The sequence below is a fragment of the Schistocerca cancellata genome, chromosome 1 (genome assembly GCF_023864275.1).
Source record: "Schistocerca cancellata isolate TAMUIC-IGC-003103 chromosome 1, iqSchCanc2.1, whole genome shotgun sequence".
NCBI lineage: Eukaryota > Metazoa > Arthropoda > Insecta > Orthoptera > Acrididae > Schistocerca > Schistocerca cancellata.
The window spans coordinates 251859012-251880299 of NC_064626.1; the positions used below are offsets into that span (position 1 = coordinate 251859012).

The 21288-nt window shown below is 39.3% G+C and overlaps 1 protein-coding gene across 1 annotated transcript in view; it reads left to right on the forward strand.

Moving 5' to 3' along the window:
- LOC126167810 (DNA-dependent protein kinase catalytic subunit-like) overlaps positions 1–21288 on the forward strand; it is a 540256-nt gene that overhangs the window by 267199 nt on the left and 251769 nt on the right. Inside the window, exons 26-27 of the mRNA XM_049920510.1 lie at positions 9482–9868; positions 10135–10312. Of these exons, the coding sequence (XP_049776467.1) occupies positions 9482–9868; positions 10135–10312 (565 nt within the window). The remainder of the gene's footprint in view (positions 1–9481; positions 9869–10134; positions 10313–21288) is intronic.

The following is a 21288-nucleotide window of genomic DNA, read 5'->3' on the forward strand; positions in this document are numbered from 1 at the left end:
TATGAAATCATGGCGGTGAATGGAGGAAGTACAGTACATACTGATGAAACTAAAATGAGCTCTAACATGGAAATTAAGCATTTCCGGACATATGTCCACATAACATCTTTTCTTTATTTGTGTGTGAGGAATGTTTCCTGAAAGATTGGCCGTACCTTTTTGTAACACCCTGTATAAATTCTTATGGTTTTTCTTCATGCTGTTTATTCTTTGGTGTGTGAATTTTATGTGTTTTCATTCATTCCATGTTTTTTGTTTTGTTTCTGTATACTGTCAATCGTAGTTACAGTAATAATTATCTACCTCATGTTATGAATATACTCACACTCTGGAATGATTTTGCTGTCGACCTTGTCAGGTTGTAACAGTTTACTTGTTTTCATATATAATTAAGCACCATTATTCATAGATAAAGCATTTTGATCAAGTACAATCTCTAGTCTCAGAGTGAACATGTTGTTCTGCTGTTGGTCAGCCCAAATTGATCAGCCCAAATTGATCAGCCCAAATTAAGCTGAACCCGACAAGTGGTGATCCCATTGTGTTATGAGCTGAAGAGGACTAAACCACCACTGGATTTTACTAGTCCACAAGGTTACCAATGAGCCAAGAGTGTCCAGACTAGTGATCCATTTGCCTCCTTGTGGCCTAACAAACTGGTACTGTGATTTGCCCAGGTACAAGCAAACTTTTGCTATGCAGGAATCATGACTGACTCCATGTAATTTGCCCTTAGCATGAGGCAGCTTGACCACTGTTTCGCTGTAGAAATCAAAGATGTCATTACTGTGCCACCAAAGAATGTCTCATTAGAAAAGCTTAAATTGTAATTAATCCAGAGACTCACAGCGTCTCAAGAACATTGAATACATTGAATACAACAAATACTGACACAAGAGGTGATCGCAAACCACCACAAAATCTATGGCATTTACAGAGCATTGTAGAGACAGTTACAGTTCTAGACATGTTACTATGCACCATGTGGAGCAGTTGACTTCTGCCGCAGATCAAAGCTATCATGGTGTCAGAAACAGAGGTGTCACTGGATGCCATGACTGAGCCTGCAGATCAAATCCAAGAGGCCATTTGCACCTGCTCAGGTTAGTGTGGAGACAGTGCCGGGCAGTAGTATGGTAGTGGCAGCAACAGTTGTGCGCAGAGATTTTGACTCCTTGGCAACAAAAGTAGAGTTGTTATGTCTGCAGATCGGTACTCTGCTGTCACAAGGTGGTACCGGCAAAGGATAGTGGGTGTAACTGCAAGAGATCCGGGAGCCATTTGTTGACCAATGCCACATTGTCTGACATGGAACAACCCTTGTGCTGGTACCCCCATATATTTGGTGAGCAGACACGGGAATGTACAGCACTCTGCTTCTTCACAAACACCAGTGGTGGACATCATATGTGCCCTAGAGTGTCCCACAAAGTCACGACACCTGTTCTGGCCAGAATTAGCCGATAGACACGGGTTCACATTTTATCATCTTATCTCAAACTCCATTCCTCTGCTGCAGACCGTTTATGGCATTCTGTTTAACCAATGTTAATAACTCGTCCATGTATATGTACAGAATACAGGGGATCAAATTTAATTTGAAATTATGTCGCTCATCCAGCAGAGACTTCACCATCACGAAAGCAATTATAGGAGCTAATCTCTCAGCACATTATCACCTCTTGTTGGATATATCCAATGCTTGGCTGGTCGACAGCTTTACTGGACTGACAGCTGCAGGATTTCATTGGAAGAGTACACCTCTCTGATAAGTCAATCCTCAGCTTTGAATAGACCTCCAGTGAACCTAAGCAAGTGCCACACAATAAGGTGCATCACATAGAAACCACAGATGGCCCACTGGAATCTTGCTGGCCTAGGTGTGTGGCACTTGATTGCTTGGCCATTGCAAAAGCTGACTTTGACACAATGCTTGAAGTAGAAATAACTGAACAGTCAAGGTAGTCTGTTCTACACCTCATTCCAAAAAAGGAGCAGCTGGGCATTTATGCAGCGATTATCTCAAGCTCAGCTCTAGAACTGTGTGCTACCCTGCTACCCTGTGCCGTTGTTGAAAGACCACAATTATGCATTATGTGGACCAACAATATTCAGTGTTTGGACTGCACTTAAGCTTGTACAAGGATTCCTGTGGCAGAGGAAGACAACCCAAAAATGTCAATCATTACTCTGTTTTGACTTTTGGTTCACAGAACGCTGCTCAAACCTGGCAAAGTCTTATCGATTCCGTCCTGCAAGGCCTGCCATTTTCCTTTGTCTACTTTGATGATGTAGTAGTGTTTTTGACCATGAAGGAGCAACACCACCAGCTGCTTAAGGACGTACTAAAATGTTTGGAACTGTACGTTGTGGTGTTAATCATGGACAAGTAAATGTAAAGGTAACCCAAAACCACATTCCTAGGCCACTGACTATTGTCTGCAGGATCCGTACCATTAACTGAAAATGTTGAAGCCATTCTTTGGATAACAAGGCCAGCCACAATTAAGAAATTATCGCTGTTCCTGGGGATGTTGAACTTCTACCACCACCATCTACCATGTGCAGTAGAACTGCAGGAACCATTAAATGTGGAATACACCAGTCCAAAGGTTAGGCGCAGTACCCCATTGTATAGACTGAGCTGATGTGCTACCCTTTCAGGGCTGCAAAGGAAAATATGGCAAACACAGCACTCCTCATGCATCCCAAGCTTGACACGAGGTTGGCATTGATGGTGCACATAAGCCAAACTGCTATTGGCACGGCATTGCAGTAATTGTTGGATTGTTCACAGTAACTACTTGTGTACTTCTTGAATAAATTGTCAGTGTCACAGCAAGGGTGCTGTGCCTACGATTGCAAACACCAGGCTGTGTACAAAATGTTTAAATACTTTTAGCCACAGATTGAAGTGAGAGTACCGTATTTACTCGAATCTAAGCCGCACTCGAATCTAAGCCGCACCTGAAAAATGAGACTCGAAATAAAGGAAAAAAAATTCCCGAATCTAAGCCGCACCTGAAATTTGAGACTTGAAATTCAAGGGGAGAGAGAAGTTTTAGGCCGCACCTCCAAATCGAAACGAAGTTGGTCCATTGTAATATGAGACACAATTTAGGTCGAATGAATGACGATACAGCTACAGTAGTTTGGTTCGCGTCGTAAGCTTAGCAGTTAAGCTTTACCACGTAGCCATTGCTATGCGTCAGGCGCTCCGTCCGTATTTATACGGGCACCCTTCCTTTTTCACGTGCTTCGTCTGGTTTGAATCGATTGCTTATTTTGCTTTGATCTGATAAATGCCGTTTTCTTTGTTATAGGTGTTTGCGTCACTCTTAAGCTGAAAATGCATTACTGCACTGTGTCATGCATTGTTTGTCGCATTCTGATAGTACGTGTTTACGGCCTGTCGCGGCACGCGGCATGGCTTGCTTTTGTACGCGCTACCGCCGCGTACAATTAAAAAAAAAAAAAAATAGAGAGGAATCGTCTCGTTAGCGAAACAATGGCAAGAGACTGCTATTTGTTGTTACTTACACTGCTGCTTTCTTTGATAATGATCAACAAGAATCAAATAATAGACTGCGTATGATAGAACATGTTCTGAACGAGAGTTAGGCGAAAATTTTTCTCCGTTTGAAAATCTTTGCGGCCGCTTCTTTATTACATCAAATTCTGCACAGAAATTAGAGTCATCTTAGATTTAAAAATCTAGTCACTTGCCGTGCTTCATTTCTGACTGTAAGAATAATACAAATATAAACATGACACGATACGTATATTCTTCCGCGTTTGCTGTTGTCTCACTCTAGTTTCGTAGTTTATTAGGCAGACAGGATTTAAATGAGATAGCAGCAAACACGAAAGAATACATGGCGAAATGTTTATATTCGTATTATTCTTATGGTGAAGAGAATACTGTATGTGATTCATATTTCATCAGGTTCCTATTAGCAACCATCTCTTCTCACAAATAGGAAAAAATTCAGAACATAGAGTTGGTCATATTGACAAACATCCCAAACAGTCTTGCCAGTCAGATTTTCGTAATACACTGAAACTGTGCTACATTCGAAAATGAACAATACGGAATTTGTATTTACTTCGTTGGATTATGTTTGAAAATGCAGTGGTCGAAACTCGCAGCGGAGAAAATAAGCTCGTCTTCCACTTTTTTTTAAATTTATTTACTGACGCAGGGGTTTTGGCGCCAGTATTTATCTTTGTGCCTACAACGCATGCCAGCGTAGCGCTACATATATTCGACGGCAGAAGTTAGTTGTGGCGGCACGTACCAACATTTTTCATAACTTCCGCTTGCTTTGCACTCGATTCTAAGCCGCAGGCGGTTTTTTGGATTACGAAAACTGGAAAAAAAGTGCGGCTTAGATTCGAGTAAATACGGTATCTGTGATCTACATGGATCACAAGCCATTAATCTACATATCCAAGTGGAACAGCAACAACTGCCCTTCTTAACAATACAATCATCTTGAGCATATCAGCCAATGTAATACAGACATAAACACATTTCTGGCATTACCGGTGTAATGGCTGACTACCTCTTGTGTGTCAACAGATTGTCGAGACCTATAGATTTTCTGTAACTGGCCAAGACTCAGCAAGGTGAGCAAGAGTTCCAGAGTTTCATCAGTGATGCAACTTACATGGCCAGCCATCAGAATCAGATTTGTTCACTGAGTTGTTAAAGTTCTGTGGGTACAGATACCACAAGACCACCTACTATCATCCGCCATCAGTAGGGTGATTGAGCGTTGAAGGCAGTCCATATGTGCAGTGGAACTTCTTGGACACCTGCTCGTACCATAATCTCCTTGGACGAACTGTGTACAATCTAGGCATGGAGTTCTCAGCTGCAGAACTGGTCTATGGTGAAACATGGCACGTTCCTGGAGAATTTGTTGATGCCATTTCTCTATAAACATCAATACCAGACCAGCCAGATTCCTGCATTGGTTAAGAGACCACATCGCAGAGGTCCTATCTCCCAAAGCCGCCAGATAAGACATGTCAACCATTTATGTGCATCACAACTTAGACAGCCGTTTGCACTTAATGCTCTGAACAGAAGCCATCATTACAATCCCCGTACACCGAACTGTACCATGTATTAAGAAGTGGTACATCAACTCTGAACATAGCGGTAAATGGCAAGTCCACAAACATTTCACTCAGCTGCATCAAGCCTGCATACATTTCCAACAAAGCGGCACCATCTACAGCAGCATCAAGACCTCTGCATCTTCCACAACAAGCACCACAATCTTTACCACAGGTGCAGTAACTGGTTGACCCAGAAGGACAACAAGCATGCATGACCCGTTCTGGCTGCCACATGCATTTTCCTGCCTGTTTCCAGGACGACATTGTGCGTCTACAAAAAAGGCTGATGTATTGTCTGCTACACTTGTTGCATGTCATTGTCACAGTCATCGGTCAAGAATCCCACCAACCAGAGCCATTATTTGTGTTTTGTGGTGTAGTGTTGTGTGTGGGATGTGAAAAGTGAATCGTAGCTGTCGAGTAGCTTCCGCACCAGTCGCCAGGGGCACTGAGTTTTTATATGTTCTTATGGTTTTTCTGTGAGGTGTTTTATTTTTTCACTTGTGAATTTAATATGCTTTTGTATGTTTCATCCTTTTTGTTCTGGTCTTGCTTACTGTCATTCCTGGTTACAGTAGTAATTAGCTACTTTCATTTCCCTAATATTCTCATGTTCAGGAACAATTTTGCTATTGTGTTAGGCATTCTGGTCGAGCTATTCACCGGAATGTAGCAATTTGCTTGTTCATCCTAGATAGATAAGCACCATATCTACAAATAAAGAATTTCAGTCAAGTGCAACATTTAGTCGCAGAGTGAACACGTTATTCAGGAGTTGGTTAGCCCAAATTAAGGTGAATCTGTCAATTTCAAAAAGTTTCGAGCAGAAAGAATTGCAGAATTTTGCAGACAATCACCCATCAAGCTAAATGTTATATAGTGTGGAAACTGTACTTCTACACTGCTGGTCATTAAAATGGTAACACCAGGAAAAATAACAAGATTTTTATTATGTATATAATAGTGTAGTAGGAAAAATACATGATTAAATTTGTATGTGATTCAAGGATATACAGGGAAGAAATTTAGTACACAGAGCTGCCATATCTTGCTGCCATAATCCTAACTGGGCTGGACATAGTGAAACTGTCTTTGGATGACAGTCATGGTAATGTCATTCCGTGCTGCTTCAGCTCTTTGCCAAATACAATTAATTGTGATGACTGGTGAGCGATTGCATGTGACATTCTTGGCATCCTGCGGCTAGCTGTTTCAGGTGGGTGAGATATCTGGAGAAGGTGTTGGACAGGGCGACAGTTGAACACCACCTATATTGAGGTAGGAAGGGACAATGTGGGTAATGTGTAGTCTTTTTGTTATTTTGTTGCAATATAGGGCACAGCCATAGTGAATGGAGTCTGGAAATGTTCTTCTTCTTAGAGCCTCCACACATGGATACCTACATGATGTTGCATGCAAACCTGCAAATCAATTGAAAAGTCAGTACAGTGTCACTCTTGTTTCAAGTAATGTTGAGAGCACCACAGTCAGTGCACCCCACTGCTGTCCTATCAAAGCAAACCACCACAATGCTCACGTACCAACAGTCTGTGGTACTCCGGTACTCCAGATGATATATTACTGTCCATGTGGATACTTATCTTCCTGCAAATATCCTGATCCAAGATTCGTGATTTGGCTGTGCTATCCTGCATGGCCAAGTGAATATTATGTCTGTCTGCCCCAGCACTAATCACTTGGGGGCGCTAGGACAGGGCTATTAAGAGGCTATTGGCTATGGCGCTCCTGAAATCGCCAATTTCATACTCGCATGACAGTCGAGGGATACTAATTGATGGAAGCAACAGTATTGCAGAACTATAAACGCAGCCTTGATAGGCAATGATTTTGGTGATGTTGAATTCTGAAATGTGCTGGTAGACATTTTCTCCTTGCCTGAAGCATAACAGTGTTCTCAAACATGAACACTTAATGCGATTTCTGAATGTGAAACGTGCTGTGTAATCTTTCCTTATACATACTGTATGTAGGTAGCATTACTCATGCTTACTTTTGTGTGGTTGTGCCAAAATGCTAATCATTTTCATGTTGAAGCATGTCCTGGACTATGTACCAGTTTCACATTTCTTGCATGCTGCCTTCAGGGTGTTGCAAATTTTAACAGTCAAGAGTGTATGTACACTGATCAGCTGGAAATATTATGACCACCTACTTAATAGCCAGTATATTCACTTTTGGCACAAATAACATGGTATGGAAGCAGTAAGGTCTTCGTAGGCCACTGGGAGGAGTTGGCACCTAATTCCTGTAAATTCCAGAGGAGGGGGCCATGAGCTCTGATGCCGGGTTCAATCACATCCCAGATGTGTTCAATCTGGTTCAGATCTGGTAAGCTGGGAGCCCAACACATCAATTGGAATTCGCCACTGCATTCCTCCAACCACTCCATCATGCTCCTGGCCTTGTGACATGGCGCCTTATCTTGTTGAAAAACGCCACTGCCATCGCAAAACATGATTGCCATGAGGGGGTGTGTGTGGTCTGCAACCAGTGTACAATACTCCTCGGCTGTCATGGTGCCTTGCACAAGCTCCACTGGATCCATGGATGCTCACTTGAATGTTCCGCAGAGCATAATGGAGCCAGTGCCAGCTTGTCTCCATCCTGCAGTACAGCTGTCGAGGAGCTATTCCCCTGGAAGACAATAGATTCGCACCCACCTACAGGCATGGTGAAGAAGGCACCAAGATTCATCAGACCATGGAATGCTCTGCCACTGTGTCAACATCCAGCGCCGATAATCACTTGCCCAGTTCCTTCACTCATAATTGCTGATGTCATGGTGTTCAACATTGGCACGTGCATGGGTCATCCGTCAGCTGCGGAGGCCCATCATTAGGAGTGTATGGTGCACTGTGTATGCAGACACACTTCTACTCTCTCCAGCATTAAAGTCTACCACAGTTCGCTGCCTGCTCTGTTTTACCAGTCTGTCCAGCCTATTATGTTCGTCATCTGTAGTCAGGGGTGGTGGCCCAACCCCACAGCATCTGGGCTTGGTTTCACCTTTGTTTTGTCACTTGTTGAAGACACTCACCACAGCACTCCTCAGACACCCAACAAGTTGTGCAATTTTCTAAATGCTCGTGCTGAGCCTCCAGGCCATCACAATCTGCCCTCGGTCAAACTCCAGATTGTGCGCCTTCCCCATTCTACACAATGACAGCACACTAACTGATACTACATACACTGCACGTGTGTCTGACTAGCAGTCATTCCTCACCAGGTGACATTGCTGTTGCCTGGTTGGATTTATATTTATAGTAGGGTAGTGATTGTAATGTTCTGGCTAATCAGAGTATATTGATTTTTGTTATTTGTGTACTTTCCTTGGTTGCACATTTTTGAAATAAGCTGGCTGTGTGAATTCTGAACCACATGCATGGAGATATCTCCCAGAAATTTCATTAATGAAACTTCCTGGCAGATTAAAACTGTGTGCCAGACAGAGACTCGAACTCGGGACCTTTGCCTGTCAAGGTCAAGTGCTCTACCAACTGAGCTACCCAAGCACGACTCACGCCCCGTCCTCACAGCCTTTAATTCCGCCAGTACCTCGTCTCCTACAAAGCTGTGAGGACAGAGCGTGAGTCGTGCTTGGGTAGCTCAGTTGGTAGAGCACTTGCCCGTGAAAGGCAAAGGTCCCGAGTTCGAGTCTCGGTGCGGCACACAGTTTTAATCTGCCAGGAAGTTTCATGTCAGCGCACACTCCGCTGTAGAGTGAAAATTTCATTCTAATTTCATTAATGTTTGTCATCTAATTGTAGTATCAAACATAAAATTACTTAAAAGAAGCACAAAAGCAACTTTTAATTTCTGTGGTATTAGATATATTGTTTTTTCACATATCATTACAAGTAGTTAAACACTAGAAGCTTTGAGCAAGAAGTAAATATAATTTAAAGAACATGCAACATTTAAGCTTCTGATCTACTTACTGGTTTTCTGCAGTGTAGGTGGAGAATGAAACATGAAGGGCTCAAATAGAGTGGTGTGTTGTGGAAGACTACCTCGTTGTATTAGGTTCTATGATAATGCATGTTTGGAAAATGAAGTATGCAAGAATGAACTATGCTCAGAAAATAACTTTAGGATAGGGAAGAATAGGAATGACCAGAGGTAAGGCAATACCTGGACAAACTGTTAAGAGATGATACATGAACAGAGGGAGTAGTTGAAAAGTGAGAGAAGCGTGGAAGGTCCGTAGAAGTAGGGTTTTTCATCCAATTTACCTATTTAATAAAAGTGACAAATCTTTCACTTTAATCTATTCATTATGTTACTCCCTGGTCAGTGTTACAATTTTAATAAAACTTTTTTGCTATCTTTCCAGGTTGACATCAGAAAAGCAACAGGAATGCTTGGAAACAGCATTCTCCGTGTTTAGTAACAGAGTGTATGATTCAAACACACGACTGGGCAGCATTGAGAAGTTTCTGGTGCCTCTTGTTAAGTACAGTAGTATTAGTGCAATTCAAACCTTTTATGCTAAATATATTAAAGATATTATGAAAAATTTGTCTAGCATGGTGCAAGACACCAATATATTCATCACGAAACACGACATTGTTTCAAAATTTGGTGCTTCCCAGTTATTAGATGTTTTACATTTCAAGTGCAGTAAGGAAGTACTTGAAGACAAAGCAAGCCCCATCACAAATGCAGCTTTTCCAGGTGCTGTCATTAAAGGAAAAGAGCTGATGAAGGAAATTGTTAAGAGGTTTGTATATTTTTTTCTGATATACATTTCTTCTTCTTCTTCTTCTTCTTCTTCTTCTTCTTCTTCTTCTTCTTCGTGCATTTCTGTAAATAAAGTGGTTATCAGCACATTCAAACACCGTGTTACTGCTGAAGCAGCAGAAATAATACAATCTTTGAATGGCTTTGTAATTCAGGACAAATCGATAAACCAACTGTTGTGTTACATAGGCAATGCAGCTACAGAACAGGTAACAACACACTACTTCCATTTGCATTTTGTTATAGATTGAAAGCGTTTCGGAGTATTGAGAAACCATCAAATGCTAGGGAAGATCCTGAAGTGCTGGAACTGTTTCGCAAGATGCAATGTGCTGCATACAATGGTCTAGCAGCTGTCATTACAAACACAAAATTTGAAGAAACTTTTGTTTCTGGATTCCTGTTTTCAGAGAACCAACAGAAGGTAAGTGTCTGTTTCAGATATCTGTCTTTAGTTAATGAAATTGTCAGAGTATATTAGTACGTTGGCTAATTTTATACCTTAATTTGTGAGTGTGTAATTAAGAAAGGCAATAGATTTGTGGTTTCAGGACATCACACTGTTGGTTGGTTTATAAGATATAAGAACAAGATATTGGGACCACAGTGCAGAACTAGAACCAAAACGTGAGAAACAGAAAAAGTGGGAATAGAAACGTATGATTAAAAATTGAGACATAATACATGAAAAATGAAGGACTTAATCAAAATCTTACAGACTTAAAACTAGAAGCTAGAAACATGAAAATATGAAAACTGGTCTATCTCCCCTCCATTTACTTCGTGGTTTCCCTGTTTACCTACATACATGTAGGTGCACTATCCAAGAAAACAAAACTTCTCATAGAATACATTAAATGTATTCGCAGTTGTGAATATGGGCAACCATCGGCTGTATAATGAAATAACAACAATGAAAATTTGTGCCAGAATGGGACTTGAACCCAGTTTCCCACGTATCACGAGCTGTCACCTCACAATCCGGCTCTCCGAGCACACTACACAACCAGACCCAAACGTCTACATGTTGTCAACCATGTGTCTATAACCTGCACTTATATGTTCATTACGTGTATTCTCATACAGGGGAGACATTTTAATCAAAAGTTGTTTGCCCGGTACATGCACATCCGAAGGAACATTGCATCGTAATTCGGAATAAAACAGGCACTGCAATATGGTATTTCATAGAATGGTCATGGTGGGAAATGAATACATAGTGAGGGGTGTGATTGACATCTGGAATCAATCTGTTGTGCAGCGGTGAGCTGACATATCTAAAACCATCACTCACAGCATCTGATGAAAATGATTAGGTTATTTTGTATAAATATAGTGCAGAAGGATTGAATGATCAGATTGAACATCTGGAAGTATTTGAAGAATATCGTTATGATTATGAAATCAACTAACATTTCACAAAATATTTATATCCACAAATAAGTTGGAATGGTGTCAGGCCAGCATACCCATCTGCAGCAGCCAACGCCAGTATTGAGAAATCTTTTTCATTTTATGGTGTTTACAATGCATTGTGTAATCTGTATTCATGTAGTTATGCAAACTTACACCGGAGTGAATAGTATCATAACGTAACCTACATATGCCATGTAGAGTGTGTGTAATCTTGCATTCATGTTATCGCATTAGTCGCATACAAACAAAGGGTCAAAATTATACAGACAGTAAGGGTTTCATATTTATTTTGAAATAAGAATCCAATGGTTACAAAAAATGTTAGAGGTGGTATCAGGTCCTGAATGAGCTGTATGTTTTAAGGCACACATTTGTAAACAGTTTATGTTTCATAACAGACACCTGTCTGCCACATGAGTATTAGTGGAATTACCTTGAGAAACAATACACAACTGTTTGTGATGTGTCCACAATGGAATTTACCACTGTTGACATTTTGCGTTAGCTGTTGAAGATGAAACATTACTAATTACAGGAATTGTATCTGAGAAAAATTCAGTCATAAACTCATAAATTATTAAATACAATTGCTGGCCATCACTTACCTTCTGGAGGCAAAATGGCTAGTACCATCGATATACACACAGAAAAGTGTGCCCTTCTTGCAAATGAGAATGACCTGCACTTTTTTCCAGTCATTAGGAATTCTTTGCGGTCAGTGGCACACTACTGCTAGAAGAGGAGCAAAGTCTTTCATATACTCTATGTAAATTGTATTGGTATCTGGTTAAGACCATTGGTCTTTCCTTCTTTGAGCAATTGTATTTGCTTTTTTATCCCATGGTCTCTTCCATCAGTATCAGTCATGTTGACATTCATGCAATGAGTTACATGAGAAAACTACTGTGTAATCTTCCTCAATTATACAGATTTGGGAAAAGACATGTAGTATTTTTGTCTTCTTTCTGTCATTTTCTATTTCAGTGCCATTACAGTCACAGTGTGTCTGGGTAGACAGCTTTGATTAAAACTTAACCGGTTTTCATGGCATTGTTTCAGGTACTTAACTTGCTGTAATCAACTATTTGATTGAGGTGTGTAACTCAAGTTTCTCACAAGTTCTCCACCAAAAATTTCACCTGGTTCCAGTTTTATCTATCTCAGGCAATTTATGTAAAATTAACCGAAACATAACATAGCTGAATCACTTATACATTTAAAATATATTTATTGTGTCACGACACAGATAAAACTGTGGCAAGACTGATGCGATACAGATAATGTCATTGCTGCCTGTATGGACTCCAACAGTTATGAAGTTACATTATGCATTGTTCAAACTGGTATTAATCAAATTTACAGTTAGGATTGTGATGCTTTCACAAAACTGGTTATAGAACTTGGCTTCACAGTTCATTATAATATTTCTGAAATGGTGAGTATGTTGAAATACTACAGTTTTTGCATTTAAGTTACATGGAATGCATACCGATAACAATCTCTTAATTGTTTCTGTAAATTACTTTACACACATAATGTGACTTCTGTTCTGAACATAAATCCTATGTCTTTACAGTTGGCTGCATCATAATTACTATCACTTTTCTATGTATAAATTCCACAGATGGTAAACTGGGTTTTTGTTTATATTATATTTGACACATTTTCAATTTGTGGTTCAGTTTCTCATTAAAATTCATCTTAATTGATCATAATTGTCTTAAATCTGCTTGTTCTCATCAACACGGTAACCCAACAATTTTGCTCACCACGTCCCTGTCTAAAGTGCATTATATTGTACTCTTGAAGTTTGTCCATTGATGCTCGATGTATTCAGTTTTGGTGTGAAGTTTACACATTTACTCCTTATCTGAAATGTGTTTCTTGTTGCTCTTGCTTAGCAGGAATATCTCCGTACCTTTCTTTATATTCCTGTTTACAGTTGTATTCACTGATGCTGTAGCAGCATTAGAATTACTGATTTCCTGTTCTATGCCAAGTGGGACGAAAAGTTTGGGCCTGTTGGTGACCAGGAAATCTAATATGTAATTTTCACAAGTCGATCTGCAGTTAGCTGCTTAAGGTAATTTCTGGATAAGACATTTACACTGCTTTACTTACTATTGGTCAGGAATGGAGACAAAGATTGATATCTGACTTTCAGTAAGGAATATACCATCCTCGGGCAGTAATGCACATTTTGCACCTGTTGCTCATGCTACCTACTAACTGTTGAGGATTCCTTGGGGATACTGTCCCACTCCTCTCTTGACGGGGTTTCAGTTCTTGCAAGGTTCAGGGAGCATCCCAGGAATGTTCTATAGAGTTTAGGTCCATGTTGTACACAGACAATTCCATATGTTCAGTATCTTCACTTTACAGTGTGCCTGACACCTGGTCCTGTGTGGTTGGACATTGTCATCCATGAACAGAAATTCAGGACTGGCACACCTCTAAACAGACTACATGACCCAGAATAATCTCCCTGCAATACCACTGTGCTGTAATGGTACCTCGCACAAAGATATGCAATGGTGTTTGGACTATGAGCCTAATGCTTGCCAACACAAAATGCTTATGCCATACTGATGACATTCATAAACACTATCAGTTATAACATATTCCCCCCCCCCCCTCCTCCCCCCCCCCCCCCCCCCCCCACCACCACACACAAAAACAAGTGGCCAGAAGCACTTGCCACAGTGAAGTGGGATTCATTGGAGAACATCACTCTATACCACTGTTACTGACCGCTACCAACACCAACAAAATCTTTCTCCACGAAGGCATGATTGAAGTGGGATGCGTTTAACAAGTTTCACAGCATACAAACTAGCCTAATTTAATCACCGCAGAAAGGTTCTGGCAGAGACCAGTGTACTGGTAGTAGTTGCAAAGTCTGCAGCAGTCCCCTTAGAAATGAGATGTCTGTTATTTTTCACCACTAGGGCTCCATATCGATCTTCTTGGAGTGTTGTGGCCCATCAGCATGCTTTCGCATAACGTTTTCACTTTTAACGTCCTTTTCTAATCATGAGATGACACTTTTGGACACACCAATTACTGTGGCCGCAGTAGTGACACTTGAGCCATCCAACTGCTCATCCATGATCGTAAGCACTCAAATGATGTCTTGCAGACATGTTGCCCTATTACATGGAATATCACACAAATCAGTTCCACAGCAACTTCTGTGAAACACCATTGTTTGTGTACTGTTGAGTGGATACAATGTATTCAGGCACAAGCTTCTCAGCAGTTGAACATCCCCGTCACTACATTACCTTTACTATCGTTGGTTGGTTGTTCTCTAGCAGGTAGCAGTTGCTCCTTAGCAAGTGTCATTTGTTCCTTAGCAATTGTCAACCAGTGTAGAACAATTTCACATTATTCCCTCTCTCTACTACCTGCTCTAATCACTTGAGGCTATGAGTTTGTAGTTGTTAAGTTGAAATCTCCAATATTTGCAAAATATTCTTCAAGTCCCTTCAAATGTTCCACTCCTTCTGAAGCAGGGGATCTATAAAAGCATCCATGACCACCTTTAACACATCTTCACACAAATAATTTCCCATTTGGAATCTGTACTAACCTTACTAGATATTATAATATTTTTAGTGATAAACATGCCTCTACTGCCAAAATTCAACCCATCTTTGGAAGAAACACCTCAGTCATAATTCATAATTTTTTTGTTATTAACATCTGGCTTCAGTCAGACTTCTGGCCTTTATACCACGTGAACATTGTTACAGTTTATAAATAACACTAGTCCTGGGACCTTTCTGCAGACACACTAGCAGTTAACTAAATCTATATTATAACATTTTCTTGCTGTGGTCTGTCATAAAGAGGGCTTCTCTCTTTCATTAATAGTGATCATATTTTTCCCTGCTTGAACTTCAAATGTATCTTATCATGCTTGTAGAGGAACTTCTCTGTCCAAAAAAAAAAAAAAAAAAATTTGCAGGCCACATGTACTCCACTATAGTAGCTGCTTCCTATGCTTAGTACGAGCCTGGCCTATTAAGGACAGGTTGGGGGGTCTACAATTCTCCACACTGTAACAGAGTTAGAAAAATTTTCACCCAAAATAATCATAAAATCATCTGAGCATCTGGTTTAAGCCTGCCACTTGGCTACAAATCAGAGGACTGTTATCAGTTCTAGTAAAAGTGTTTTGCATTTTTTTTTTTTTTTCACAAGACATGAATCATATTAGTTAAAATGTGTACAAATCAAACTTTGTCACATAAAGACACCAGCAGGAGAAACTGAAATTTCAAGGTGTACACTGAACTGAGACAAGGGTGTGCCATTTCACCTATTTTATTTAACCTTGTCCTAGAGAAAATCAAGAGAGAATTTTCTAAAATCAGTCTGCAAGGAATCTAGCTACAGGATGTGAACATTACAAGACTTGCCTATGCAGATGATGTAGCACACATAAATAGTTCCAAAACAGAATTAATCAGAATGATGCAAAATTACTACAAAATTGCTGAGAAAACAAGATTACATGTTAATGATGAAAAGACAGAATACCTGCCCATAAGTAAGAAAACAAGAAAAGATGCACCTTTGACTGTAAATGGATTCAATTTCAAGACTGTTGACCACTTCAAGTACCTAGGAAGTCATTTTAGTAATAACAACAGAACAGATATAGAAATAGATGCCTGTTTAGCAACACCAAACAAGACACTTTTTAGTTTCATCAAAATTCTAAGAAAAAGATCACTTAGCAGTTACTTTAAAATCCGCTTATATCAATCGACCATTATGTCTGTGATGTTATATGGATGTCAAACATTAATATTTAGAAAGAAAGACGAAGAACAACTGTTAATATTCGAAAGAAAAGTACTAAAGAAAATTTTTGGACTTTATGCGACAAAAATAACATGGAATGGAGAATGAGAAGAAATGAAGAATTAAGAGAGCTGTACAAACACCATAACATCGTCAAAGTGCTCAAGAGGAGAAGGTTGAATTGGACAGGCCGTATAGCAAGAATGACAGATAATAACTACCTAGAATGGCATTCAGCAGAACAATAGATGGCATTCAGCAGAACAATAGATGGAACGAGAGGAAGAGGAAGACCCAGGATCAGATGGTCAGGTGGCGGGATAACATTCAGGAGGACACAGCTAGGATGAACAGCAACAGCAACTGGACAAACAGAGCATTGGACAGACAGAAGTGGAAGAGACTCGTCGAGCAGGTGTACGGTCGAAAAGACCCTTGCCACATGCATTGTAAAGTAAAGTAAAAAAAGGAATTCCTGCTTCATCATGAAAGCACTTCCTAATAGTATAACATTTTATTATTCGATATTTCCCTTTACTTAACTCATTTGCTCCAGTTTTCTTTACTGTTAATTAAATGCAAAATCACGTGTGTTATGCAAGGGTTTGTACTGAAACTTTTTTCCCCTATTTGATCCACAAGTCCTTCACTTGAATCTCCTCCAGTTTAAAATTGGTTTCGAATTTTTTGTCTTAATCATTATATAGTCAATATGAAACTGACAGGAGTCTTTAGGTGTCTTCCATAAATGCAGCCATTCTTCAGGAGTTGTAAAACAGGTGTTTGCAGTGATTAATTTATGCTCTATGGAGTATTCGACCAGGTACCTTCTCCCTCCATTGGTATTCCTCAGTTCATATTTGTAACCTTTCTTTTATTTCTTCCTTTTTTCTTGTCCTTTTCCTGCTGTCACATTTCCAATCCTTATGACAATTACATTTTAATATCCTTTAATTATTTGAATAATTTCTTTTATCTCGTCAGGCATTTTTCAATCTCTTCATAATCTGTTGAGCTTGCAGCTATTATATGTGTTTGCTGATGTAAAAAAAAAGTAATCCTGATTGACCATTACGATACCAAAATGGAGGTTGATAAAATGAAGGCCACAACACTAAAAGCTGCCTTTGAAACTATTAAGCTAAGACCGTCCAAGTGCAGTTCCTATGTTTGATCATTTCACAAATGTTATATGATAGATATAGAAGTAAGGGAATGTGTAAATTAAAAAGAAAAAAAGAAAAAGGAAGTCAAATCACTTGATAGAGGAAAAGTCACAGGACCTAATGGAGTGCCTACTAGGATCTACCTGAAATATACATTGGATCTGTCACTTTAAGCATCACTTTTCTGAAGGTAATAGTAATAACTGAATGTGTCACATGATTGGAAAAGGGCGCAGGTGGTGTCACTCTGTAAGGAGGTTATAAGATGGATACACACCTCTGTTGAAAGGTCAGAGAAACATGTGGCATCTGAAGAAGATCAACAAACATTTCAGCAGTTGCAGGGGCACTAGTCTGGATGATTAGCTGATCTGGCCTTGTAACATTAGTTAAATGACCTTGATGTGTTAATATTGCGAATGGATTTTAGTGAGGAGAAATTAACAGCCCTTTATATTCCATAAGAAAAATAATTTCCATTCAGAACTCTGGGCAGGAACTTCACATGAGGATTTCATCAGGAGAAACAAAAATGGCATTCTGCATGTTGGTGTGTGGGCTGTTACATTCCGTAATTGGTAGTTATGTTAGAGAATTGAAAAGGGGAAGTGGATAAGTTGAAGTTGAATATGGTGGGAATTAGTGGACGTGGTGGCAGAATGAACAGGACTTTGGGTCATATTAGTACAAGGTTGTGAACACAAAATGAGTTTGTTGTAATGCGGAAGTATATTTAATAATGAGTTTAAAAAATAGGAATGTAGATAGGCTACTGTGTATAACACAGGAACTTGTTGTAGTTGCCAGGATAGACACAGAGCCAGTGCCCACCACGGCAGTTCTAGTTTATATGCCAACTACCTCTGCAGATAGTGATGGCCTGGAAGGAATGTCTATTGAGATAACAGAAATTATTCAAATAGTTAAGGGAGACAAAAAATTTAATTATGGTGAGGGACTGGAGTTTGATAGCTGGAAAAGGGAGAGAAGGAAATATAGTAAGAGAACATGGATGGGGGAAGAAGAATGAAAGGGGATGCTACCTGGTAGTTTTGCACTGAGTAAAATTTAATTATAGCTAATATTTAGTTTAAATCATGAAAGAAGGTTGGATATGTGAAGTAGACCTAGAGACACTATGAGATTTCAAACAGATTACAAAATGCTAAGCCAGATATTGAAACCAGATTTTAAACTGCAGAACATTTCCAGGGAGAGATGTTGACATGGTCAACAATTAATTTGTTATGAACTTCAGATTAAGGCTGAAGAAATTGTAAAAAAAAGTAGAAAATTAAGAAAGTAGAGCCTGAGTAGTTTCACACAACAGAACTTGTTGAGAATTTCAAAGGGAGCCTTACTCAACGATTGAATGAAAACTGGCTTAGGAACACAATAGAAGACGAACTGTATCCTTGAGAAATTATGCTGTGAAGGCAGCACAGAATCATACACATCATGTCCAAATCTTTTCAAAGAATTTGGCATACTAACCACAGCTTCTCAGTATATTTATTCCTTGATGAAGTTTGTTGTAAATAATACATCTCTTTTTCCAACTAACTGCTTAGAACACAGTATCAATACTAGGAATAAGAACAATATACATAAAGATTTAAAATCACTTACTCTTGCCCAGGAAGGAGTCCAGTATTCAGCAACGCATATTTTCAATAAGTTACCAGCAACCATTAAGAGTTTAGTTTGACAAGGCACAATTTAAACATACTTTAATAGAATTTTTGTGGCCAACTCCTTCTATTCAATCCATGAACTTATCAACAAGTGCAGTAGACCATTTTAATGAAGATTTATTATACTTTAATTTTTGACAATACTTGGTTGTAACAGCCAAGTAACTACCTACTGTGTGAATGATAGATATATGGAAAGCAGATGTAAGTCTTAAGTCTGTAAAATAGTGGAAGTTTAATTTTAAATCTTGTACGTAATTTGACTGTTCTTAACTGAAGATCATTGAAATGAATAATTTACTTTAATTTTTGACAGTACTTGGTTGTAATAGCCAAGTGACTAGCTGCTGTGTGAATGTTGGATTTAATGAAAGCAGGTGTAAGTATTAAACCTGTAAATATTAGAAGTTTAATTTTGATTCAAGTACATAATTTTACTATTTATTGACTGAGATTCATTAAAATTAATGAAACTCAAGTTTTTTCTAATTACATTTTTTGTAATGTGTTTATCTGACATGCCCCCCACCCCCGAGGATCCCCTCTTTTATGGGTCTATGGAATGAATAATTAATCTAATCTAAGGTAAAAAGACAAGACCCTGTGGAAAACCTTGGATGATGGCTAATTATTAATAAAAAGAGAAAATACAAAAACATAACAGTAGTGCAGCAAAGACCTCTAAAAAGTTACATTTACAGAAGTGCAAACTGGCAAAACAGGAATGGCTCGAGAAGAAATGCAAGACTTACGAAATATGCATGACTATGGAAAAGACAGAAGTATCATATAGAAAAATTAAAGAACAGCTTTATACATATCAAGAGCTCAGATAGCAAGTTCATACTAAGTAAAGAAAAGAAGATTGAAAGTTGGAGGGAATGCATAGAGGCCTATATGAAGGGAAAAGAACTTGAAGAAGAGAAAGAGTAGAGGAAATAAATGGTGTAGGGGGAAGATGATTTGACGCAGCCCTGGAAGACTTAACTTCAAACACGTCCCATGAAGTACACAACATTCTTTCACACTTACTGAGATCATCTGATACATCTGTATATATCAGGGGGACAATATTCTGATCCTCTCTGAATACTACTATAGATATCATTGCCAAGCAACTGGATGAGGACATGATTTCAGTTCACATCAAAGGACTCAATTTTGCACCCACTCCCAAATAGACACCTATAAAAGGTATCATAAGTGCAGTGGAGCAGGCAGCTACATGACTCCTACCTGAAGCACCAGAAGAATAATTTCTTTGCATGAACAAAACCTATGAAATCAAACATCTGGAGCAGGGAGAGACCATCCATACAGAGACTAAGAGAATGCCCAGATATTGTCGTCTTACCAGACAACAAGGGCAACAAAACTGTGATCCTATCTCACAATGATTACTCTGAGAACCTGCAAGAAGACAGCACATATCAGAAGATCGACACTGATTCTACCAAGAGAATGGAGAGGAAGACCACAGTGCTTCTCTAAGAATCCAGCTTGCCAGACAAAGTTAAGAAGAAGCTACGACAGAGAGCACCAGTTCCACTGAGACTTTAAGTACTTTCAAGGTTCGCAAAGATGAGATGCCTTTATGACCCATTATTAGTAACATTGGTGCCCTGCAGTTTTCAGTCTTTCTCATGTGCCTGTCACATTGAATCGATGCCTTTACTTTGCAGTGTATTTTTACCTTTACTCATAAATTATTTATGTTCTACCAAATTTGCTTGAAGTAAATTTCAGACAAGAAATTGCAAACAATCTTTGATGAATTCCTGTCTGCCAGATAAGAAATGGGAGACACATAATTAGAACTGGTGTTGTAACAGCCTCATCAGGATCTTACTCACTATATTCCCCAAGTTTTCTCTGAAGCACTGTATCACTATCGCTTCTGAGGCAGTTGGTCTGTAAAAGCATCTGATTGCCAGGTAGGACCAATCTTTGATGCTTATCTTTGCCCAGGTTATTTAAACTAGAGTTCTGTAATAACCTCACTAGATATCTAGTTCTTTTATATTAATCAAACAATGGAAAATCCAGGATGAAATGTAACAATATTATAAGAAGGAAAGTTCGTACTCACCATATAGCGGAGATGCTGAGTCACAGATAGGTACAACAAAACGACTCTCACAATCTCACAATTAACGTTTTTGGGGCTTAAGGCCATTGTCAACAAAACACACACACACACACACACACACACACACACACACACACACACACACAAGCTGCAGTTTCAGGCAGCTGAAACCACACTGCTTTTCTTTTAATTTCTCTCCTGTCGTGCAATAGGTATTACAATC